Source organism: Drosophila innubila, chromosome X (assembly GCF_004354385.1).
Source record: "Drosophila innubila isolate TH190305 chromosome X, UK_Dinn_1.0, whole genome shotgun sequence".
Lineage (NCBI taxonomy): Eukaryota > Metazoa > Arthropoda > Insecta > Diptera > Drosophilidae > Drosophila > Drosophila innubila.
In genome coordinates, this window is record NC_047626.1 from 9,977,670 (window position 1) to 10,001,191 (window position 23,522).

A 23,522-nucleotide genomic window follows, 5' to 3' on the forward strand; every position below is an offset into this window, starting at 1 on the left:
ACACAGTTTACACTATTTCCGGAGGGTGCGTTGTAAAATCAATAACTACTATTGATTTTCAACATAGAATGCGTACACAGTTTTTATAACATATTTATTTTTAATACATATAAAATGCTACATTTCTTCAGTTTGTCAGTTTCTCATTTTGCCAATCAAGTGCTGAGTATAGGCTGCCACAATGTTCGCCATTTCGGCATACACTTGATATGGATGCCTCGGCTGCAGCGCAGCAGCTTGGCAACTTGCCTCAAATGCATAGTTCCTGCTCAGCGGTGCCGTGTGGTATTCCGGAGCAGGAGGCGGTTGCTCGTGCGGCACCAGCGACAGACAAATGTCTCCAACTTGCAGTTGCTGGCACTTTAACTCGTAAAGCTCAAACGACAACTGCGGATTGCAGGAGGCCCATCCTTGACCATAAACAAACAGCGGATGAGACGGCAGCACTTCCATATTAACCTGCAATTCAAGATGTAAGTAAAATGTCAGGCAGAACTTTTAGCAGACACTGTTGCCAAAATATGACCGTTAAAATAGGTAGGATTTGAAAAAAAGGAGTTGATACAACAATTAACATAAATAATGGTAATTACGTCGTAGGTAATAAATAAAAAGCGGAAAAATGCAACCTAAACAATATATGATGTTATAGTTTTTCTTTAATTGAGAAAACTGTAATATAAAAGCAAACAAAAAATGGTTTCTTTCAGATTTAAGTGCCAAAAATAGTGTATTTTAATTAAAAAAGAAAGGCTAAATTTAAGATAGTTTATTAGTTAAAGAGTACTTAAAATGAAATGTGATTATTAATTAATATCTTTAATATCATTTTCCTGTAAATTGTATCTCACAGATACTTTCAAATTTGACATTTATATCATGTATCTTTAATTTAGTTAAGCGATTAACTATACATTAAAAAAAATGGGCTTTAGTTCTTTAATAATTTTGTTATCTTGTTTAATTTAAGTATTAACATGATTAATGTAGCAACTAAAGATGCTCAGCAATTGAAATAAATTAAGTTTACCCACCTTTAAGTGCTGTGTATCATAGCTGAAGGTAATGTTGATTATATGTGGCGATGATCTGTCGATCTTAACCACCGTCGCCTCGCGCAGATCGAAGTGTTGACTGCGCATCGCCGACTGAATGAAGTCCTCGGTGCGAATGTCCTCGACACGGCGCATCACACCTGTTGATAGCTCGATGTAGGTTCCCTTGCGGAAGCAATCATCCCCATCCATTGATTGATTGCTGCAATGAATTAAAGAATTGTTAATTTTATAAACATTTGGCATGTGTTTAACAGTTTCACTTGGATTGCGTTTTGAATGGATGAACAGTTTCCGCCTGATGATTCTGATTCTGTGTCTGCATGTTTCGACGACTTGTTCCTTTGAGTTGCAATTCAATACTGCTGGGCAATTTCATCTTGCTCTACGGCTTATGCTTATGCAAGCCAAGAAGAAAATTCATTCAATTGAGCGTGGTGCTTTCCATGGACTTTCCAGGAATGTCGCCCACTCATAACACCGTTCGTTGTTCGTTGTCCGCTGCCTGTGCTCTTGTTGTTACCTGTTTTATGACCCACTCCTCCTGCTCAGCTAGCCATAATCTGCTCAAAGCAACAGGTATGCGATACTATTCTTCACAATTTTAACACCCCAGGATACTACCTACGTTTCCACTTAACAACCATTGTCTTATTCTCGCAGCCGGCGCCGTTTTGGCTGTTGCGCCAGGCGCCTTGACACCGAGAACCAACAAAGATAAAAACACCAGACAGCTCTCAGATATGCTCTTGCTACAAATGCATTTATTTGGTTTTACGTTTTCTTTTCGCCGCCGAGAATTTGATTTGAGGAACGCGCCGTTTGCCAAGACTCTCCCACGTGATGTCCAAGGCGTAGATATAGTAACGCACAAAGAAGTAGAGCACGCCCAGCGCTGAATACACCGAGGTGAGCAGCAGTGGCATAAAAGGCAGACGTGTATGCAATCCCAGCATCCGACTGACGACATGTTCATAGATTGGTATTGCTAGAAATCCTAGAAAATATAACCACTCGAGTATGTGGAACTTTGGCTTCGGTTTATACATCCTCTCCAGCTGACCATACATCATGGCCATGTAGGCGAGGTACAGTGAATAACGTGGCACAAGCAGATCCACCTCAAAGAGCAGCGGAAACAGCGAAAAGTATCCAGCGACCGATAAGATATACGCATATTTGGCATCCCGACGATCCACCACAGCTAGAAGGCTAAATCAAGATAGATTTAGTATCAGAGAATCTAGGAAATCCCTTGAACTACTCACCACAATGGTACAAGGCACATTAGTATCGCTTTTTCGTGCACATGCCAACCAAACATGAACGAGGAACAGGCGCAGAGCACAACAGCACGCAGGAACACCAACTTGGCTTGCCTACAGAGACATTTAATAAATCATTATCAATTACAAATATAATATAAAATTTGATGATTTTTTACAAAAAAGTGTTGTTTTATACTAATTACGATATAAGGAGTTGATTAAAAGTAAATACTTGATATATAATATTTTGAATTTTCAAAATTTCAAAGGGGGGACCCTTACCATCGATATCGAATCTTAGTCAAAAATAATTAAATTTTCTAAATGAACAAAATTTTTATGCAGCATCAATTTAGAGGCCAAATCATGATCAAAATGACATTCCGCTTGAAAATCGGTTCATTTTTGATCAAGTTATGACAGTTTGAAGTTAGTCAGACTGCGGATTTAGGCACTTTACAAGTCCCAATTCTTGTTCAATTTGGCATGATTTTTTACAAAAAAATGAAAGGTCTCAGAATCAAGTTTAAAGTGTTGTTTTATACTAATTAAGATATAAGGAGTTGATTAAAAGTGAAAACTAGAGATTTAAAATTTTGAATTTTCGAAATTTTAAAGGGGGGACCCTTAGCATCGAAATCAATATCTAGTAGAATCAAGAGAAAAATATTTTTTTTTAAGAATTTAATAAAATTTGAATGCAAAATTAATTGAGAGGCCAAATCAAGGCCAAAACGGCATTCCGCTTGAAAATCAGTTTAGTTTTTATCAAGTTATGACAGTTTGAAGTTGGTCAACTCTATAAACGTTTCGGTATTCGTTTCTTGACGGAGAGTTTTCATTCGGTTACGGTTTCAGTTCCGGTACTAAAAATTCGGTTAACGGTTCCGGCACCGGTTCCGGTGTTATTCCCTGAGCTTAAGGATAAGTCAATAAATCAAATTAATAAATAAGAAAGTGCTTACTCTCTAGTCTTTGTGAGGAACAGCTTCAGCAGAATGGGCAGCATAAATAGGAATGTCAGTGCAAAGGTTATAGACGGCGTTATGTTGGGCAGCACAACATGTTTCACCTCCTGAACCAATCCTGAGCTAGTCGACGGTGCAGCATTCGGAAGTGAGCGCTTTAAGGCACTGACAGCCAACTTGTCGGCGGTATTATATAGTGCCCATATATTGGGTGCCCAATAGGCGTGAGTAAGACCTCGCTTGAAGGGAAACAAGCGTGACATCAGCTGCGGCAACTGGCGCCAAAAGGGGCCAATGGAGAGCAGGAATGGCGAGAGACCCACAGCCAACAACTTGAGCATGGAATGTACAAAATTTCCTCCTTTCTCCAGGCAATAAAACTTCAAGAGGTAGACAGCAAAGGCGGGCGCCATATAAAGGAAGATATGCTTGAAGTTCAGCAGCACAGCAAATGCAAAGGCGCTCCATAGATAACGTTGTCTGAGCAAAGCACTTATGCTAAGCAGAAGGATGCCAAAAAGGAAGCCATTGTACTGAAAGTGAATGTGATCCACAAAGATGAGGCCCACATTCAGTAGCAACAGCATGGAGCCGGCAATGTGCTGTTGTGTCGACTTGACGACACCCAGCGCGGACAGACAAGAGCGCACGCCCAGCACATATATCAGATCCATGACAATAACCGAAAGTTTCTGAAAATACACCGTTTTGATTGAGGCATAATTCAGATTCTGTACGATTAGCATTTTGGGATCCACATATTTAGCCGCCTGGGAGAGCAGCCATTCGAAGTAGGCAAAGAAGGGCGGGTAGTCGAGCGTCCATTCGCTAGTCGCATCCAAATACCAGCGATTCAATGGCAAACTGTGTGTAATTGCCAACCAATTGCGATGAACCTCAAAGTCTGTCGAATAACTGCAATAACAAACAAGGTTAACAATAAGATTGCGTTGATTGATTTGCCGGTTAAGCGGTCGTGACTTACTATGCTGGCAGTAGCAGCACTTTAAGTGCTGAACTTATGCCAACCAATAGCCAAAAGTAACCACTCATTATGCTCTTTTGCCTTTATCAGATGGCCACGCATTTGGCACCGGTTTTATTTATTTATATTTATATTTTCCAAGAGTGTCGTGGTTGAGCGTTGAAAAACGGGTTGGCAGCCTAAGGGCATAAAAAGAGTGCTGCCAACTTGTATTAATAGTCATGTCGAAACTAAACCGGCTGGCAGGCTTGGTGCCATTGAACGATACGATAACTATTGGTATCGACCTGTTGCAGTGGTTAAAATATCGATAGGCCTTTTATAACGTTTTGTTTATATCTTTTGCCTCACACGTGCATTTAAAAAATGGGAGACGTTGTCGAGGCTCTGTTTATAAGCTCATTGAACAATGAGCGCGCATCCTGCAGCGTGCAGGATCTTCGCACTGGCACCGATCTGATGAAATACAAAGGCGGCGGCCAAATGCAGCCACATAGTCTGCAAATGCTTGGCGCGAACTTTGTTATTGCAGCGAACAGCACGAAGCCCTTGTTGCATGTGTGGCCCCTCAATGGACAGGAGCAGATGTCCACCATACGATATGTGGTGCCGGGCAAGGTGAATGCTCTGGCCGTGACTCCAGATGACGCCTACCTGGTGGCTGGCATACAGGAAACCATATATGTATGGCATCTCAATTCGGGTCGCCTGCTCAACACAATGTCCAAGCATTTCCAGCCCATCACCTGCATCCGTTTCACCGACAACGGCGAGCATTTTGCCACCGCCGGCAAAGATGGTGCCGTGCTGGTCTGGAATCTGACACGTGCTGTTGCTCCATTGGGTTCCGGGGACAGCGAGGAGAATGCCCCGTTCTACAGTTTCAATGATCATGGACTCGCGGTCACCGATGTGCACATTGGCCTTGGCGGCATACGTGCCTTCATGTACACCGTGTCCTTGGATCGCTGCTGCAAGGTATATGACCTAAGCAATGGCCATATGCTGCTCAGTGTCGTCTTTCCCGTTGCCCTGCACAGCGTCGTGGTGAACAAGCTGGAGACGAGCGTTTATGTTGGCACCAGTGAGGGTCAGGTGCTCATCTTCCACATGGAGAAGCTGCCACGCATGAAGGTACAGCTCCAGATTCTCATCTATCTATCTTTCTATATTTTCTAACAACTGATTTTCTCTCTTTTTATCTACAGGAATACCATCTGGAAGAGGAGGAGAGTCAAGCGTTTATAGGACACACAGCTGGTTCACCCATCACATCTTTGGCGCTGTCGGTGAATGCTGATCAACTGATTTCTGGTGGCGACGATAAGCAGGTGTGCGTCTGGGATGTGGGCAGTCGTCAGCTGATAAAGACCATCTCACAGCTTGGTGCCATTACCAATCTGCACGTGCGCCTGATCAGCTCGGCCAAGTTCCATCCCGGACCCAAAGAGTCCAAGTTCTTTGCTGACAACCTGAAGCGCATGATTAGTCCAGCGGACAATGATGATGACTGCATTGAGTTGCTAATCACAGAGAAATATTCAAAGAGACGACAGCTAAAAAAGCCAAACTTTGATTATAGCTACGATGGCATGGACAGCTCAGCAATTCCAGCAGCAGACGAGGAGCAAATGGAAGACGAAGCTCCCGCTGATAATGATGAGCAGGAGGCGGAGGAGGAGGACACAGACGAAGATGAGGAAATGCCGGATGCTGATGATGGTGACGATGATGACAGTTCCAATGCTCTCATCGCTGAGCTGGAAAGTTTACGTGCTGAAAATGCTCGTCTCAAGCTTGAGGCAAAACGTTTGTTAGACTTGAAGCTAGATAAAATTGTAACGAATCCGCAGAGCAACAAAACTTCCAAGAAAAACAAGAAAAAGGCTTGGAAGAAGTAGACTGTAGGTATTTGTAGGATTGGTTAACAATTATATTAAAAATTTGTATAGAAACAAATGACTATACATAAAAAAAGCACAAAACTGTGATGTGATTTAGTTGACGCCTGTTTTGGTCATATTATTAACGATTCCCTCTAACTCATCATCATCATCGTGATCTTCGTGATCATCATTGTCATTAGGCTCATCGGCAGCGTTGTCATTTTCCTCCGCTAGCTGGCGTCGAATCTCGCGATTTGAGTCCAAGAGCAATCGCAGCTGCGACAGTATATCGTCGGTGCGTTGCTCCACAGCGTCCAGGGCACAACTGAGTGCGTCGAGGCTCTGGTTAACGTCCTCCATCTCTGCAATGGACGACCGACAAGATATTAAACATAATTCCAATTGTGATATATATTGCAATTGGGATTTATACCTCGCAGATCCGCCTCCTCCACATTTGTGTTGCCCGACTCACCGGATGACGTCGGATCGTGGTTATTCCTTGGCGACATCTCCTCGTTCTCAGTGCTTAAAAAAAAAATACACCAGGCGTCAGCTGACTTCTATTTAATTTAACGCAGAGCCATGTGCGTAGTCATCACTTGGCGAACGGGGTCTGATTTTGTGTACTTTCAATTTTGTGTTTGCAACTAATGAACAAAAATTATATTTAAGCATATTTCGAAAAATATTAGTGATATTTCAGTGATTGACTTGTTTCCGATGTTTGTTGTTTGTTTGTTTGATTAATTCACATTATTCTTACTCTTGTTTGTTGACTACGCTCATGTCTACGCAGTGTTTATATTCAATAAGACTATCGATTTCTTTGATAGTTTGAGCTGGTGAACATTGCGAAAGCAACCCTTCTGTTTGCATTTCATAGCACTGGTTTCTCTTTTAAAAAGGGGTACCAATTTTCAAAATTGTTGAAAATACTACAAGTTCCTAGCTCAAACATTAACAACAATAATTTAATTAGCCAACAAAAAAGGAAAATTGCTAAAAAGCTTTCGCTGTGTGTGTACAAATACGTTGTTAATATTTGAATTTAGTGTCGATAATTAGAGTGACCATTATTTCTAAATCAAGTGATATTAATCATTTCTGTTGCGGGCCCCACTGTCAACTTTTTATTTTATAGCTAGTTCTGGCTATTTATAAAGTTCGATGCTAGAAAGATTTGCTATTAGTCATTTTTCAAAAACCATGCAAAACAAATTTAGAAGCCTTCCAAACACTATTTTTCTTTAAAATTCGCAGCACTATGCTATGTTATATTTCTGTTAAATGAATGTTATGTTAAATAACATTTGGTATTTTAAGCTTGTCAACCTGTTTTTTGTTGCGGCATGCTCCTAAAACCAGTTGGCAGCACTTAGTAGACGTCAGCCGGTTCGGCAATAATGATAATAAAAACATTCTGTGAACATTATTCGCTAATTGTTGCATAAAACTCTTATTGAGACTTCTTACCAGGTAAAGGTAAGTTATTCCAAAAAGGTAGAACATTAAAATTCGTACAATGCGATGATTTTATCTGCAAAATGTGTAGTGCATGTTTCGTGTATTCTTCTAACGAAATAAGTTTAGTCTTTGATACGCTTAATTGTTAAATTGATTTTTGTTTTGTTTTTATTTAAGAATTTTAAATTACAAAAAAATTTGTATCACAATTAGTATTATTTTGTTTTGTCCATTTCATTTTAAATAGTATAATTGTTGATGGAAGAGCCCAAAACGGACGCGTTGAACAAATAGAACGTGCGATTGCGTTTTCTATTTGTTGTTTGTTTTGTTTAGATTGTGTTTTTATTTTACATGCGTAGCGCTCAATGAGCACGATTTGGAATGCCTGTAAAGAAAGCAGAAATGAAGGGTAGAGAGAGAAGAGAGATTAACTAGTTAAATATGAATACTCACGACGTCTACAGTGACGACCCTGGTAACCGTCATGGCATTTGCACTCCTTGTTGCCCATGCAGCTGCCATGGCTGCACTTGCAGGTGGAACGCTGCTTGCGTCCAATTTCGCAATGATCACCGCGCAGTCCGTTCGGGCAGCGGCACTTGTTGTTGCCAATGCAGCGTCCACCATTCTTACAGGGTATCACGCACTTGGCTAAAAAGAATTTGGCAATCATTGCACACAGTGAGGAGGAGGAGATCGTGGGATTACTCACAGTATTCACAGTGCAGGCCATAATATCCCTTTGAGCATTGGCATTTGTCCTTTTGAATGCATTTGCCGCCGTTCAAACACTTCTCCTTGCAAATACCTGTGGTGCACACAGCAAAAAACAAACAAAAATAAAGGAAATTATTAATTTATGGCTCTCACCAGGATATCCGTAACGGATATGTTTTTTAATACTCAAATTGTGTGACAAAAATTATTTGTTGATTTTTATTTTAAAAACTAATTTTGACTCAAACTTTTGATTTTTTAAGTAAATATTTAAAATAAAAATTAAATTAAATTTATTTTATCATAATCAAATATAGTTAAGTTTAAGTTTTTATTTCAAATTCATTTATATTTCTTAAAAAAGCAAAAATAAAAATTGAATGCAATCACAATATTTTGTAAGAAATAATTGCATATAATTTGGTATATAAAAAAAATTTGAATAGAAAATGTAATTATTAAAATAAAAATAAAAAAGCTTAAATTAATTGATAAAATAAAAATTTAAAGTAAAAATTTATTACTTTAAATGAATTTTATCATTCATCTAAATATTATTTTTCAAACTGTATTTTTTAAACTGAAGTCTTTTTTTTGCCTGGATCCAAGCAAAAACCATACATAAATGTCTGTTTTATTTAAATAGATGTATGTATATATTATAGAAAATTGTGATATTGATATTTATTTACTTTTGTTCCCACGGATTAATGAAATAAAATATATATTTGATTGCAGCTTCTACAACAAACAGAATTCACAATGCTTAGGAACGCGAATGCAAGGGGCATGCAGCTAATTCGCATCTCCAAGTGCTCCAAGCGTTGCATCGCCTCCAACAACACCACATCCAACACCACATCCAACACTAACAACAACAGCAAGGCTCAGCCGCAAGCAACACCATTGCGTGCACGGGCCACACCCTTGACGGATGAGATAATACGCGTGGATCATGCTGGAGAATTGGGCGCCGATCGCATTTATGCCGGACAAATGGCCATATTGGGCAACGGACCCATGGGCAAGACCATTGGGCATATGTGGGAGCAGGAGAAGGAGCATCGCAAGCAGTTTGAGCACTTGATACAACAGCATCGGGTGCGACCGACAGTCATGGCGCCCATTTGGAATGTGGCTGCCTTTGCACTGGGCGCGGGAACCGCATTGATGGGCGAGAAGGCCGCAATGGCATGCACCGTGGCCGTGGAGACAGTCATTGTGGAGCACTACAACGATCAGTTGCGTCAAATTATGGACTCGCCCAATCCGGATAAGGTATGCAAATATATATACACGTTATCCTGGTAAAAGCCACTGTTAATCATTGCTATTTCGCAGGAGCTGCTGGAGACAATCACAAAGTTTCGCGACGAGGAGCAGGAACATCACGACACCGGCATTGATTGTGGAGCAGAGCAGGCGCCCTTCTATAAGGCCATGACCGAGGTCATTAAATTTGGCTGCAAGACGGCAATTGCCATATCCAAAAAGATCTAATCTTCAGCTCGAACTTATGCGACGACAATAATTATAACGTTGTTTAACCGTGTGTACTTTATGTAGTAATAATAATAATAATATATGTAGGGTGTTTAATTTGTTCTTTTTTTTTTTTATTAATTTTAAATAAAACCCTTAAACTAGAAAAATCAATCTCTGACATTTAAATTTAATAATTAATTTATTATAGCGGTTCACTTGTATTCCTTTTTATTTCTTGCAGCATATTTCAAAAGACTTTTGACTATAATATATGAGGGTTGGCTGATAAATCATGGGCCTTAATAGGATCGCTGATTAAAGCGCATTTTTCTAAGAAGCGATAATGCTAAAAAGTAATTAAAGTAAATTAAAAAGAAGCGTTTTCCCAATTCGAGCCATGACTTATCAGCAGTTCCTGGAAGCTGAAGTATTTTTTAAAATAAATATTGGACGGAATTGCAAAAATAAAAAATAATTAATAGAAACTAAAAAAAAAAACTGATAAAAATTATTTTCAACTTATTTTCAGATGAAAAGTCTGAGTCTTGTATTAAAAATATGAACCAATTTAAGTTTAAAAATATTATTTTAATACCATTTATTTAAAAAAGGGGAATATAATCAAGATCTTGAAACAACTGAAAACATTTTGATTGTAGTATTGAAGTGTCTTATTCCAACATTTTTTTATATTTTTAAATAATAATTTTGATCATTGGAATTTTATTTATTTTCACATGAGCTACGTAGTGGGTAGATTTCAACGTTGAAATGGTCTTTATTTAAGTACTTTACATAACCCAAATGTCAGAGACTGATTTATATATTTAAGTTTTCTATTTGAAATAAAAAAAAGAAGATATAGGTAAATCAGCCCTGAGTATATGCTAAGCATTAAAGAGAGTGAGATTTGTATTAACTTTACTTACCACCCTCGCACTGTGTGCCTTGATAGCCATCGGGACAGGTGCATTTCGAAGGCTCCGTGCAGTTGCCTCCGTTGAGACATTGCGGAAAACAGAAGGCCGTCTCACAGTATTGTCCGGTGTAGCCGACGTTGCACTTGCAAATGTGATGCTCGTTGCAATAACCATTCTTGCCACATTTTAATGTGCATTCTGGATCGGGAGCTTAAGTTTTTTTAGTTTAGTTCGATTGTTTTGTTTCATTTTTATTTGTCGTTTTGTTTTTTTTTTTTAGAAGAGAAAGTGAAAGCTGAGTATGTGTGTAGATGTGTGTGTGTGTCTGTGCGTGTGTGTAAGCACAAAAAATGAATTGATATAAAAGCGAATTATTGGAATGACCTATGTCCGTATATAGATACAGTTCTGGCCATGCAAAAAGCAAAAACTAATAAAAAAAAATATTATTTTAATAAAAAAAAGTTGATTTGAAAAAGTACAGTATAATTTGCTGAGCATGACTTAACTGCACATCTTCAGATAATTGTCAAAATTTCTCTAAAATTGACCGAAATATAATTTTATAGCATGAATAAATGCAAATTGGAGTTAATTGAGCAATAATTGCCGAAATTTGTGCATAGAATTAAGCACATTATACTTCCAATCTGTTGAAATAATTTGAAATTTTTTTTAAAATTTTGATTTCTTATAACTTTGCTGAAAACAGAGCTTTAAAAATGATAGTCTGTATTAATTAAATCAACAAAACTATTTTTTATTTTAATTTCTTATATAAATTATAATAATTCGTTTAGTATCTGTGCAATTTATATGAACTTACACATATGGACAGTGCTGTGTCAACATTGAGAAAGAGCAAGGACCAGAAACAGAAAAAGAGAGCGCAAAGAGAGAAGAAAAGAGTGGAAACTTGTGTTCTAAGAGAATACGAATAAAAGCGGACTGATTGAACTTTTTGGGCATTTAGCGACAGTGATAAAGTGAATGATAAAATGTATTTACAGTAGAGCACGCCTAAGAACAATTTTAGCTAAATATTTAAATTCAAATTTAAACTGTGAAAGTGAAAAATTGTAATTATTGAAATACATTTACATTTTCATCATTGTTCTTAAGCGCTTTCTCACACTTTTATTAAATTTGATATAAAGCATTTTTTATTGACTTTTCATATACACTACCTTGCAAAGTTGTTAGTGAAGTAGGGTTGGAAGCGTCTATATCATACACACCTCTATGTGCGCATTCCTTTTTGAAGTTGAGACGTATGGGTGTTCCAGGTACTGGTTTTTCCTTTTTGGTCTGGATCTTGAGGCCGACATTGAATGAGGCGGTGCCCGAACTGTTTCCGGTGCAGGGCAGGAATATGCTAAAATCTAGCTTAGATTGATATAAAATAAAGAAAGGCGCCCAGCTGCCATTACACTACCGAATCTCCACAGTGCACTTACTTTTCTGTTCCTTTGGTATTTGACCTCTCTTACTGATCGACAACGTTGGCGCCTTTAAAATGCTCTCATCCATCGTTTGCAGTCGATCAAAATCATAAAAGTACTTGCGTTTACCCGACTTCCATGTGAAATTCACATAGTTCACCTCCGACGGAATTACCAAATAATTATAAAAGGTCGTATCTCGCATTTCGTTCGTCACACGACCGTTGTGTATGGCATAGATACGATCCGAGTAACCCTGTGGAAAGTACAGCGCTGCGAGAATTGTTGATTAAAATCCAGAAAATTTTATATATGAAATATATCTACGAAATTTTGTGACGTTTCTTTTTAAATGAAGCTTTTAGTAAAGTGTCTCTTTCGCCCCCCTTTGAATTTTGAAAATTGAAACGAAACTTTTCCCTCTGGACCATGGTTTCGATTTTATAGCAAAGACTCCCCCCTTTGGAATTTCAAAAATTTAAAATTTTAAATCTCAAGTTTGCACTTTTAATCAACTCCTTATATCGAAATTAATATAAAACAACACTTTAAATTTGATTCTGAGACCTTTCATTTTTCGTAAAAAATCATGCCAAATTAAACAAAAATTTTGACTTGTAAAGTTGCTAGATCCAAAGTCTGACCAACTTGAAACTTCCATAACTTTGTCAAAAATCAACTGATTTTCAAACGGAATGTCATTTTGATCATGGTTCGGCCTCTGAATTCATTCTGCTTTAAATTTTACTAAATTTGTTAAAAAAAATATTTTCCTTAAGATTCCACTAGATATTGATTTCGATGCTAAGGGTCCCTCCTTTAATATTTCGAAAATTGAAAATTTTAAATCTCAAGTTTGCACTTTTAATCAACTCCTTACATCGAAATTAATATAAGACAACACTTTTAACTTGATTCTGAGACCTTTCAATTTACTGAAAAAATCATGCCAAAATTTAACAAATATTTTGACTTGTAAAGTTGCTAGATCCAAAGTATGACCAACTTGAAACTTCCATAACTTTGTCAAAACTCAACCGATTTTCGAGCGGAATGTCATTTTGATCATGGTTCGGCAATTAAATTCATTCTGCATTCAAATTTTATTGAATTTGTTAAAAAAAATATTTTCCTCCAGTAAAATTCTAGGTGTTGATTTAGATGCTAAGGGTCCCCCCTTTGAAATTTTGAAAAATGAAAATTTGAAATCTCAAGTTTTCACTTTTAATCAACTCCTTATATCGTAATTAGTATAAAACAACACTTTAAACTTGATTCTGAGACCTTTCAATTTTCTGTAAAAAATCATGCAAAATTAAACAAAAATTTTGACTTGTAAATTTGCTAGATCCAAAGTCTGACCAACTTGAAACTTCCATAACTTTGTCAAAACTCAACCGATTTTTAAGCGGAATGTCATTTTAAACAAGGTTCGGCATTAAGATTTATTCTGCATTCAAATTTTATTGAATTTGTTAAAAAAAATATTTTCCTCCAGTAAAATTTTAGATGTTGATTTCGATGCTAAGGGTCCCCCCTTAGGAATTTTGAAAATTGAAATTTTTAAATCTCAAGTTTTCACTTTTAATCAACTTTTTATATCGTAATTAGTATAAAACAACACTTTAAACTTGATTCTGAGACCTTTTTTTTTTCTGTAAAAAATCATGCAAAATTAAACAAAAATTTTGACTTGTAAAGTTGCTAGATCCAAAGTCTGACCAACTTGAAACTTCCATAGCTTTGTCAAAACTCAACCGATTTTTAAGCGGAATGTCATTTTGATCATGGTTCGGCCTCTGCTTTCATTCATTCTGCTTTAAATTTTACTAAATTTCAAATTTGGTTTATATGATTTTTGGGTCACACTCACCACTCAGGGTCTTGAGCTGTTGTTCGTTGATCCACAACGAGATGCTCTCCTCCATGTTGTGTCGATTGTGTCGATTGTGATTGTTGTTGTTGCCATGTTGTTTCCTGCGTCCACCACGTCGATGTCCACCATGTCCAGCGGCCATGCTGCTGTCGTTATCGGCAAAATTATCGATGCCATCATCGGCATTGCTGTGATTCTCCTCCGAGCTAATTGAATCGCCTCGTCTATTATTATTATTGTTGTTGTTGTTGTGGTTGCTGTTGTTGTTGTTGCGATTGTGATGCTGGCGACACTCGAGTTGGCCAAGACATAATAAGGTCTGCACAATCAGCACCAGATAGAACCACTTCACAAAGCAACCGAATCCCTGCTGTGGCATATTTCTATTCCCAATCAAAAGAAAAACAAACAAATTGAATATAGATAGCATTCATTAATAGATCAGCTGGAAATCCAATCAATGTGTGAACTTTTTTTGCAAATTGAAAATCGCAAATTGAAAATTGAAACTAAGTAAACATTGATCAATCAGCATTCAATCAATATTAGCTGATTGTTTACATTTCAGACTTTGCTTTGTTTGCTTTTTTTGATTCATCTTCATCTTCCACTTCACAGCCTCCTCATTCTATGAAGTAACGCACTTGCAAATATTGATATTTATTTATATTCATCAAACAATCGCGAATAAAACCTGATATCCGTGTGTATATTTCGCTGAGTGATCAAAGAAAGGAAAAACCTATTTGAGAATCGTATGATCATGATATGTGTAAATATATATATATATATATATATATATACATATATTGTACACAGCTGTCAAGCTGTCAGCTAGATCAACAGTTCAGTTAAAAAAAAAAAAACAATAATACAATCAATAGACATTCATTCATATAAGCGACAATTGTTCGTAAAAGGTTAAGAAATACATTATCAATCCATATTTTTTATCCTAATTTTTAAATATTATTACTGTCAGATTTATATTAAATATGTTCCGTTTTCTTCTATAAATTTTATTTTAATTTTTTTTTGTTTTGTTGTTTTTTGTTAAAATTTTTTCTCAACAATTTTTCATATTAAATGCTGTTTGTTTTAATTTTTTCGCCTAGAGACACTTAGCTTGAAATATTCTAAGCAGATCAATATTATTTGAAATACTTATAATAAATTTAAGAAAAAAAAAAATTGTATTTATTTCATATTAAATATATTTTTAATCCAAAATTAGTTTATAAAACGTTAATTACAGCTTATTTTATTTGATTTTTAAAGTATAAATGTGCATATTTTAAGATTCAACAGAGACTTTTGTAAGGCATTAAAAAAACCAAGTTTGTTGTAAAATGAACAAAGTGTTTTATGAACGTTAACGATTATTTATTGATGTTTGATTGAATTTTGGCGTGGTTTCCCACTGAGCAAGGAACAGATTGAAATGGAAAAGTGAAGGTGCTACTGAAGATTGCATTGATTTTCAGCTGGTGTAAACTAAAAAAAAAAAATAATAATAAAAAGAGTCTATAAAAAAATGATACAAACGTTAATGGAAGCAGCCGCAGTAGCTGCGAGACTGATATGAGATTCGAGTAGGAGATTGAGATGCGAGATGAAGATGAAGACGGAGGCGGAGGCGAAAACGGAGACAGAGTTGAAGTTGGAGACAGAGCAGGTACAAAGTCGTTAGCACTTGGCGTGGTGTGAAGAAGTTGCCCAAGTCAACGACGGTTGCCTTGTCGGTTGCAGGTGCAGTTGAAGGTGCTGAGATACGAGGCAGTGGCAGTGGCAGTGGCAGGGGGTAAGGGCAGCCAAGGCAGACAAGGCAGACAAGGCACAAATTTAACATAATGAAAAAAAAAGACACAAAAAATGAACTAAAAATCAAACAATGCACTTGTGGTGAGTAGACGACTACGAGATACTCTACAACACCTCCTTCCTTAAAATTGTATTTTGAATAACTTCTGTGTTTATTAACAGATCGTGATGAAATTTTCAGAGCAAATCGGTACTGAGACATATATCATGTGTAATGCATAATTGAACGAATAATATAATGTAAGCGACAAATAGCTAATTTTGAAAAAGGAAATTACATTATTTTTTTAATTAAATTTTTTTTTTTAATTTTGTTGCTGCTAGTGATTGATAAAGGACATGTTAAAAATCAAGGTTCGGGTTTGTAAGCAGTCCGAACCGGATAATGAACCGAACCCTTTGAAATTATGTATTTTGCAAACCCGAACCTAAGCCGAACCGCTTTCTAAAATAAAAGGTTCGGTTCGAAAAAAAAAAATAATTACTAAATTTTTTTGGTTTTTTAATATTACTAATTAATATTAATATTTTAATTAATATTAATATTATTTGAGACTTCGGATTAAAATTAGTCATATTTAAATCTTCAAATAAATTTAATTTATCATCAAAATTGGATATAATTTTTAAAAAAAATTTAATTAGTTCAAAATGTAGAGAAAAATGTATTGTTATACATACATAATACAATTTTTTTGTAAAAATGTGAACCGTGGTTCGAACCCAAACTTTCAGGGGGGTTCAGGGGGTATGCTAACCAATTCGCGAACCGAACCGATGTCTTGCTCTATGGTTCGAACCGCCGAACCGAACCTTTAACAAAATTTTGCAGGTTTGCAGCCTTGTTAAAAATAAATGTATACTTTTTTTATTATACCTCTTCTTTATGTTATGATAAATGGGTGCGAAAACTACTTTTCAAATTTGGAGGCTCTAGCTCTTAAAGTGTCTAAGAAGAATATATACACATGTACATTATAGGGTCGGAGATTCATCCTTAAGCCTTGTACAAACATTTGCACAAAACCATTATACCCTTAATTTGCCCTTTCAATGGGTACAGGGTACAAAAAAAAGTGATTGAGCCAGGCCAAGACATCGACATCGACATCGAATCAGTTGCCAGGCAATCGGACACTTGGACACCTGGACAGACGGACAGTCCACTTGGCTGGCCATTTGTCTGGCCATCAACAGCACGTACTCTCAGTCCATATGAATGAGCGTAACGAGAACAGAAGAGAAGATGACAGCAGGGAGGAGGAGGGAAAGGGAGGGACAAAGCAGTCGATGATGTCCATGTCGAAGAAAACAAGTTAAGGTGTCTTAATAAGATCAAACATGGCGATTATGAGGAATTACTTGAAGATAATGACATGTGGCTTGGCTTGGCTTTAAGCATACAAATAAGGAATGGAATCGCATGGACAACGATCGAGGCTATCGGCCCCGAATAGAGGGTATTATTGAGGTTATGTATGCCACCGGCATAAACAGTTGATAGCATTCACATTGGGCAAGTTGAGAAAAAAAAAAAAGAAAGGGTTATTCATCCTTTTCAGTAAGCTTACAGAACTTTATTTTCGTCTTTCAATTATGCACAATTTGTGTCTTTAATTAATCTTAATTAAGGTTTCACCCACGATCTCTGGAAATTCTGATTTCCGTTGGTTTCCGACTTGCGAGAAAAACAAAAAGAAAGCTGAAGAAAAAACACAACGCAATAACCGGGAGAAATAATAAAAATAGCTCAAATCATTTGTTTTGACTTTTCCCATTAAAAATTATATATATTATGTTCAATATTAATTAATGATAAGGCGACGCTTGGCATGATGCGATTAGTTGGCGCTGGTCTCAGAGACATACGTGAGATTTCGATGTCATATGTCATAATACGTCTCAGAGTCACATGTGTTTCTCAATTATTTTCTAGCCATAGTCGTACACTAAGAAAAACATAATAAATAGTGTGATTCAACAAGAATTTGCCTGAGTTAAGAATTTCTTTAGAAACTTGTAGTCCTGACACAAATGAGCTAAAAAATTTTATTTTACAAGTATTTTAAGTCAAATTTTAGATCGTTTAAAACGCTAAAAACCAGTCAGTCGAATATTTGAAATAGACCAAAACAAACATGTTTATTTCTGTAAAGCATAGTTCATAGTTGTTAATAATGTTAGCTAAACATTTGTATTCCTCAGTTAAAAATTAGTATAGGAGTAGTCGAGAATTTTGTTCTATAAGATTATAGAAAGTTTCTGAGCCTTTTACATTAACTTACATTAAATTATTATAATACATTATTACAATTATTTGGTAGCTACTGTTTTATACTTTGTAGAAATAATATTATAATCTTTTGTATACTCAACACGTACAAATTGTAAGATTTTTCAAACACAAAGATTTTTTTTAGCTATGACAGTCTTTAAATGAGTTGTATATTCATTTATTTTTTTAATAAACTGATTAAGTTAAGCTATTTTCGGTTGGTGTAGTCTTCGATTTGTCAAAAAGTTTGCGAATCTTGCGTACTAACAATTCTAGTCGGAATTATAATAATAGCTCAATTTGAGGTCAAGTTTGTTTGGGAAGTTTTAGGAAATATCTAGAAATGTATTTTTAATAACATATGTTATTTGATAACTGAACTTAAAGTTGCAATGGCATACAGCATACCCTGTAAACTGTGTATTAATGAGTGTGTGTGAGAGCGACAAACGACTAAAAAGGACAGATTAACATTTTAGCGTGAAACCGAAGACAACAACAACAACAAGAGAAAAAACGAGAGCAACAACAACAACAACAAATGCAGCATCAACAATTTGTTAGCTCTTTACGATTATTGCCTTTCTCACACCTTATTACCAAGAAAATAAAGAAACAGCCAACAACAACAACAACAACAACAACAATAATAACGACATCAACGACAACAACAACAACAACAAATAAGCGACAATGAAATGTGAAAATAAATTTCAGTGAGAACAAGAAGCTGTTTTGAATCGATGATGCCCCCGACCTGGGTTCCTATTCTCTCTCTCTCTCACTCTCTCGCTCTCTCTCTCTGTCCCCCTTTTGGCTACAAGTTTTTGGTATTGGGAATCGGGTTTGAGTTTGGGTTTGGGTTCTGGGTTCGGTCTGAGAAACGGAAGAACTGTGGAAATCGCATACTCATATGTATGTACGTGTATATATGTATGTTTAGACAGAGACTCTTCGGGGGCACTCGAAATGAAGAGTTGCTGGAGAATGGGATGAGAGCATGAGGGGATCAAGTAGAATGGGGTTGGGGGTGGGGTGATCGTTAAAAATCTATATAGAAATAAATATAAATGACATCAAAAGTAATATGAAGAAGAACAAATTGTTGCCAAAAGGATGACAACAAATGCGGCAAGAGAAGAACGCAGAGGTGAACGAGAAGAAGGGGTAAAGGGCACTGCAAACAAAAGAGAAGTAAAGGGAGCAAAAGTCAAAGCATCTCAACAATGCCAAAACGTTGTACACATCGTCGATCGATCGACAGTTCTGACCAGGTCCAATTCACAGGCTACCGATTAAAACGATGCTAACAATAACAACGACAACAAATACAAGAACAACAACACTTGCAGCTCGTTGTTTGCTTAATGAACACACAGTGAACAACAACAACAACAACACTCACACCAAGCAGACAACGCACAACACACAACACACACTCATGAGAGCACCAAAAACACCTTCAGCAAATAAATACTTGCAACTCAGGCAGGAAAATCAGGCAAGCAGCTAAATCAGACATATGCGACTTTTGAATGCTCTGCAAATTGCAAAAGAATTAAACAATACACTTTGGAAAGCTTGTGGATTAATAGATAAGAAATGGGTAGACTAGAAACCAATAAGTGAATAATTAAAAGTGAGTAATTAAAAGATCTTACATTGTTCTAGAGTCTAGACTAATTGCTGTAAAAGTATATTAAATAAGAAAAGCTTTAGACGAGATAAATTTCTTCCATATTTTATATTTCATCTTAAATTTATACAGTCAGGAAATTTAGTATACATCTGCAATTTTTCACTTCAAAAAAAAAAATCCCAACTCTGAGTACTTCGAAAAATTAGTGTTACTGGAATTATAATTAAAATAGTTATGTCACTTATAACAATCAACCTTCTAATACCTATAACAAAAATATCTTATATTGCATCTCCGACCCCATAAAGTATATATATTCTTGATCAGCATCATCAACAGCCGAGTTGATATAGCCCTGTCCGTCCGTCCGTTTGTCCGTCTGCCCGTTCGTGTGAGCGCCTAGATCTTAGAGACTATAAGAGATAGAGATACCAAACTTTCACACGTAGATCCCAAAGGCGTTGGAGCAGGTCAAGTTTGTTTTAAATTTTGGTTATGGCCCCTTCCACCTCCGCAAATCGCGAAAAACCGTCCGTTCGCATGTATAAACACAAGGATCTCGGAGATTATAGACCAAATTTGTCATACAATATACCTCACGCAGATCAAGTTTGTTTCAAATTAAAGCCGACCCTATCGCCCCCTCATATCGCGAAAAACCACCACACCCACAGTTTTCAAGATTATACGTTTTTTACGGTAATTAATGTTATATGTTATTATTATCTATTATTCCACTGAATCGCATTCAAGATTGGACAAATAGAACAGTAGTTATGACGAATTAATGTTATCAAAGTTATGCAAGTAATTTCTTTTAAGTACTTTTATATATATTATAATAAGTAACGGGTATCCTTTAGTCGGGATCTCGACTATAGCCTTTCCCACTTGTCTTTTTTTTTAATTTTGTGAAAAGTCTATTTTATTTAATATCTACATATTAAAACGCTAAACAAATCTTTTAGAAGTATTTTGAAACCCTTAATAGCACCCATATATCATTTGATTTTCCGAATTTTTGTTTTTAAAGATGCAGTGATTAAGCCAAAGTTTGTTCCAATAAGTAGAGTCTAACATAAGAAAATCTTGGGTGAAACAATATGCTGAATCAAGTTTATACAATGACAAAAATTTTAAATATGTGATATAAATAATAAATTAATATAAGTTATATACAAAAACTGTTGCCATTAGTTCTCTCTAACTATGTTTAATTTATAATTGCTCACTCATATTGCAACCTGTTGCATGATCTGGGCCATATGCTCAACTGTTGACCAATGGCCAGAAGATAGAGGCCAAGACGCAAACACACATAACAACAAAAACAATAAGAAGAAGATGAACACCAGCAACAACAACAACGAACGACTGTCTCCAAGTGGGCTCAAGTAGCGCTGCCAACGTCGCTGTCAGCGTCGACGTCAGCGTCGCAGTCGCAGCCGGTCAAGTAGCGAGCGCGAGACAAGCAGGCTGGCCAAGACAAAAAGACAGACGCTGCGGGACGGAATGGGATGGGAAGGGAAAGGAAAGGGAAGGGACGTGACAAGGAGATGGGCATGGGAATGCTAACGGGTGGAGGGGGTAAGGCGACAGACGGAGTGTGAGTGAGAGAGCGAGAGAGAGAGGAAGAGTGAGAGTGAAAGAGACAGGCAACAGCAGAAGCTACTTCAGAGAAACAGAACTCTGATTTCTGATTTTGCGATTGTGTGTGCAGCATGACTGTCCATGTGTGTGTGTGTGTGTGTAAGTGTGTGTATACGATCGAGATTGAGGAGTTTTGCACACCATTCCATTTGTTTGTCGTTGTTGTTGTTGCTGTTGCTGCTGGCTGGGCTCAAAGGAAGCATTCAAGTGGCCAGGCCAACAGCCGGCCGGCAACATGGGGCAAGGTGTCTGCTTCTGCGATGGCGGCAGCACCGGTTACCAGACCAGGAGACAGCAGACACAGTCGCAGTCACAGTCGCAGTCACACTTGCAGTCACTGTCATAGAGTGTGACCTGTTGGACAATGACTTTCACGCCTTTCAAGCGCGCCAAAACGCCAGCAACAACATGAAAGTAAATACATAACATACATATGCACACGTACATACAATGCATACATGCAAGTACAGGCGAACCAGTTAAGGCTAAAATACACTGAGACCACAAAACGATTAACACTGTCATAAATATATATAATAGCTTTTATACCTCAAAAACTATTGTAGTGTAGGTTGTTACAGTAAAGTTAAATTTCAGGGAACATAAATAAAGATAATTTGTATTTTTTTAATCAAAAAATCAATGACACGGAATACACGTACAATTAAACAAATAACACTATAAAGATTCCTGATTCTTTCAAAGAAATCTTCTACATTTTCGCCATAATTTTCAAATTACTTCTTTTTAGAAGAATTCAACAACTTTGATGAGTTTTGAGTAATTTTATAAAAATCTGTGTTTATTAAAAACCACTCTTTGAACGCGTTTTAATGCCAGAAGCTATTTACCAAAGCTCTCATACTAAGCTTAGCGTATTTTGTTTTTTAAATCGACTTAATATAGTGACAGCTATAAACAATTTAAGCAAGTACATAATTGATTTTGGCTAAATCAGCTCAAGCTGTTTAAAATTAAAATCAAACGTATGTAAATTAGCTAAAGCTTAGATTATTTCAAAGTTGCACTGCAATTTTTCACAGTGTAGTTGTATATGTATGCATGTACTTATGCCTGAGGATCACTTAGTTCAAGCTCAGCTGATAGCTTGAGCTTGGCTTGAAAGCTTTATGCGCTTGCTCGCTCGCACTCGCACACACACACATTGAAGTTCAATTAGTGCCCAGGGTCACTTAAAAAATACAAACTAACCAAATCAAAAATACCAAAAAGGGTTCGAATTTTGCATTACGTAATTTAACGAGTATACGAGTTTACATATGTACATATGTATATGTGCTTATATGTATGTATTTCGGTTGTTAGCCGGCTTCGCTTTTCTTGCACTTTCAATATCGTACAACAAACCGCAGCAACAACAACAAAGGGAGCTGCACATGCGCAAGGGGCATCATTATCATTATCATTATCAGCAGAACAACAACAATGATGATGATGATGCTGATGCTAATGATTATCGTTGGTTCGTTCGTTCGCAGCGTTTTTATTAAAATCGTTCAACAGGCAATCAAGTAAATGACGCGGACAAGCGCATATTAATTGAACGATCGTTCAATCGATTGATATTAAACCGTTGAAAGCGGTCAACAGAGCTGCAAATTGGATGCTGTTGTTACTGTTGTTATTACTGATTGTGGATCGTATGTGGATTGTAGATTGTATCGCCGTTTTGGCGCACTTAACTATTTATTGTTGCACTTTTATAGTTTTAAATTTAATTTAAAAAAAAAATAAATAAAAACAATTACACACAGTCACAAACACACAAATAAAATGATTTTACGTTTTTATATCAATTTACATTGGCTTAATTCATGAATGTAACAGCAACAAAATGCGAAATTTTGCAAATTTGCTTGCAGAGGACTCGAAGTCGTGTAGTACCGTTCGAAACCGTTGACGAGTTAATACTCGTTTTGTTGATGTATGCCGTTCGGTATGGCCAGTGCACTGTTGCCAACTTAGCTATTTTATAGCTAGATCTGGCTATTTTCAGAGCTCGTTGGCTACCAAATTTTCAAAACTGCTATTAGCTGGAAATCTG

General features: G+C 36.7%; 6 protein-coding genes across 11 annotated transcripts; 2 read left to right on the top strand and 4 right to left on the bottom strand.

Annotated features, from left to right (window-relative positions):
• Positions 1-88: 88 nt before the first annotated feature.
• Positions 89-1,434, bottom strand: LOC117786016 (ataxin-1-like). The gene is made up of 3 exons (XM_034624303.1): positions 1,319-1,434; positions 1,035-1,257; positions 89-459 (listed from the first exon to the last, which is right to left on the bottom strand). The coding sequence occupies exons 1-3, from the start codon at positions 1,432-1,434 to the stop codon at positions 136-138; spliced, it is 663 nt and encodes a 220-aa protein (XP_034480194.1). The 3' UTR covers positions 89-135.
• A 358-nt stretch (positions 1,435-1,792) lies between these two features.
• LOC117793671 (probable dolichyl pyrophosphate Glc1Man9GlcNAc2 alpha-1,3-glucosyltransferase) lies at positions 1,793-4,465 on the bottom strand. The gene is made up of 4 exons (XM_034634055.1): positions 4,277-4,465; positions 3,289-4,206; positions 2,324-2,434; positions 1,793-2,267 (listed from the first exon to the last, which is right to left on the bottom strand). The coding sequence occupies exons 1-4, from the start codon at positions 4,342-4,344 to the stop codon at positions 1,820-1,822; spliced, it is 1,545 nt and encodes a 514-aa protein (XP_034489946.1). The 5' UTR covers positions 4,345-4,465; the 3' UTR covers positions 1,793-1,819.
• A 152-nt stretch (positions 4,466-4,617) lies between these two features.
• On the top strand, positions 4,618-6,281 carry LOC117793449 (WD repeat-containing protein 18). 2 transcript variants are annotated; one of them, XM_034633762.1, is made up of 3 exons: positions 4,618-5,410; positions 5,485-5,989; positions 6,020-6,281. In XM_034633762.1, exons 1-3 carry the CDS (start codon positions 4,643-4,645, stop codon positions 6,175-6,177), a joined length of 1,431 nt encoding a protein of 476 aa, XP_034489653.1. In that variant the 5' UTR covers positions 4,618-4,642; the 3' UTR covers positions 6,178-6,281. The 2 variants fall into 2 exon arrangements, with proteins under 2 accessions (XP_034489653.1, XP_034489652.1); XM_034633761.1 differs by having other exon boundaries at positions 5,485-6,281.
• On the bottom strand, positions 6,188-6,749 carry LOC117793450 (UPF0184 protein CG14818). The gene is made up of 2 exons (XM_034633763.1): positions 6,596-6,749; positions 6,188-6,524 (listed from the first exon to the last, which is right to left on the bottom strand). The coding sequence occupies exons 1-2, from the start codon at positions 6,672-6,674 to the stop codon at positions 6,274-6,276; spliced, it is 330 nt and encodes a 109-aa protein (XP_034489654.1). The 5' UTR covers positions 6,675-6,749; the 3' UTR covers positions 6,188-6,273.
• A 771-nt stretch (positions 6,750-7,520) lies between these two features.
• On the top strand, positions 7,521-9,948 carry LOC117783302 (5-demethoxyubiquinone hydroxylase, mitochondrial). Its single transcript, XM_034620654.1, has 3 exons — positions 7,521-7,647; positions 9,088-9,627; positions 9,691-9,948. Exons 2-3 carry the CDS (start codon positions 9,112-9,114, stop codon positions 9,847-9,849), a joined length of 675 nt encoding a protein of 224 aa, XP_034476545.1. The 5' UTR covers positions 7,521-7,647; positions 9,088-9,111; the 3' UTR covers positions 9,850-9,948.
• LOC117783280 (protein shifted) lies at positions 7,867-23,418 on the bottom strand. 5 transcript variants are annotated; one of them, XM_034620614.1, is made up of 8 exons: positions 23,363-23,418; positions 14,070-14,455; positions 12,212-12,469; positions 11,942-12,136; positions 10,764-10,964; positions 8,345-8,440; positions 8,086-8,283; positions 7,867-8,017 (listed from the first exon to the last, which is right to left on the bottom strand). In XM_034620614.1, exons 2-8 carry the CDS (start codon positions 14,449-14,451, stop codon positions 7,995-7,997), a joined length of 1,353 nt encoding a protein of 450 aa, XP_034476505.1. In that variant the 5' UTR covers positions 14,452-14,455; positions 23,363-23,418; the 3' UTR covers positions 7,867-7,994. The 5 variants fall into 5 exon arrangements, with proteins under 5 accessions (XP_034476505.1, XP_034476534.1, XP_034476524.1 ...); XM_034620643.1 differs by having other exon boundaries at positions 10,764-10,952; positions 11,993-12,136; positions 23,280-23,396; XM_034620633.1 differs by having other exon boundaries at positions 11,993-12,136; positions 23,280-23,396.
• Positions 23,419-23,522: the final 104 nt, after the last annotated feature.

Coding starts and splice junctions, on each gene's coding strand:
- LOC117793671 (XM_034634055.1), bottom strand. CDS start 4,344: ATGAGTGGTTACTTTTGGCTATTGGTTGGCATAAGTTCAGCACTTAAA. Junction 4,207..4,276: donor GTGCTGCTACTGCCAGCATA/GTAAGTCACGAC, acceptor TTGTTATTGCAG/TTATTCGACAGACTTTGAGG. Junction 2,268..2,323: donor ATGTGCCTTGTACCATTGTG/GTGAGTAGTTCA, acceptor ATCTTGATTTAG/CCTTCTAGCTGTGGTGGATC.
- LOC117793449 (XM_034633761.1), top strand. CDS start 4,643: ATGGGAGACGTTGTCGAGGCTCTGTTTATAAGCTCATTGAACAATGAG. Junction 5,411..5,484: donor AGAAGCTGCCACGCATGAAG/GTACAGCTCCAG, acceptor TTTTATCTACAG/GAATACCATCTGGAAGAGGA.
- LOC117783280 (XM_034620614.1), bottom strand. CDS start 14,451: ATGCCACAGCAGGGATTCGGTTGCTTTGTGAAGTGGTTCTATCTGGTG. Junction 12,137..12,211: donor AATACCAAAGGAACAGAAAA/GTAAGTGCACTG, acceptor AATCTAAGCTAG/ATTTTAGCATATTCCTGCCC. Junction 8,018..8,085: donor GGGTCGTCACTGTAGACGTC/GTGAGTATTCAT, acceptor CTTTCTTTACAG/GCATTCCAAATCGTGCTCAT.
- LOC117783302 (XM_034620654.1), top strand. CDS start 9,112: ATGCTTAGGAACGCGAATGCAAGGGGCATGCAGCTAATTCGCATCTCC. Junction 9,628..9,690: donor ACTCGCCCAATCCGGATAAG/GTATGCAAATAT, acceptor GCTATTTCGCAG/GAGCTGCTGGAGACAATCAC.
- LOC117786016 (XM_034624303.1), bottom strand. CDS start 1,434: ATGAAATTGCCCAGCAGTATTGAATTGCAACTCAAAGGAACAAGTCGT. Junction 1,258..1,318: donor CCATTCAAAACGCAATCCAA/GTGAAACTGTTA, acceptor AATTCATTGCAG/CAATCAATCAATGGATGGGG. Junction 460..1,034: donor ATGATACACAGCACTTAAAG/GTGGGTAAACTT, acceptor CTTGAATTGCAG/GTTAATATGGAAGTGCTGCC.
- LOC117793450 (XM_034633763.1), bottom strand. CDS start 6,674: ATGTCGCCAAGGAATAACCACGATCCGACGTCATCCGGTGAGTCGGGC. Junction 6,525..6,595: donor GGAGGAGGCGGATCTGCGAG/GTATAAATCCCA, acceptor CGTCCATTGCAG/AGATGGAGGACGTTAACCAG.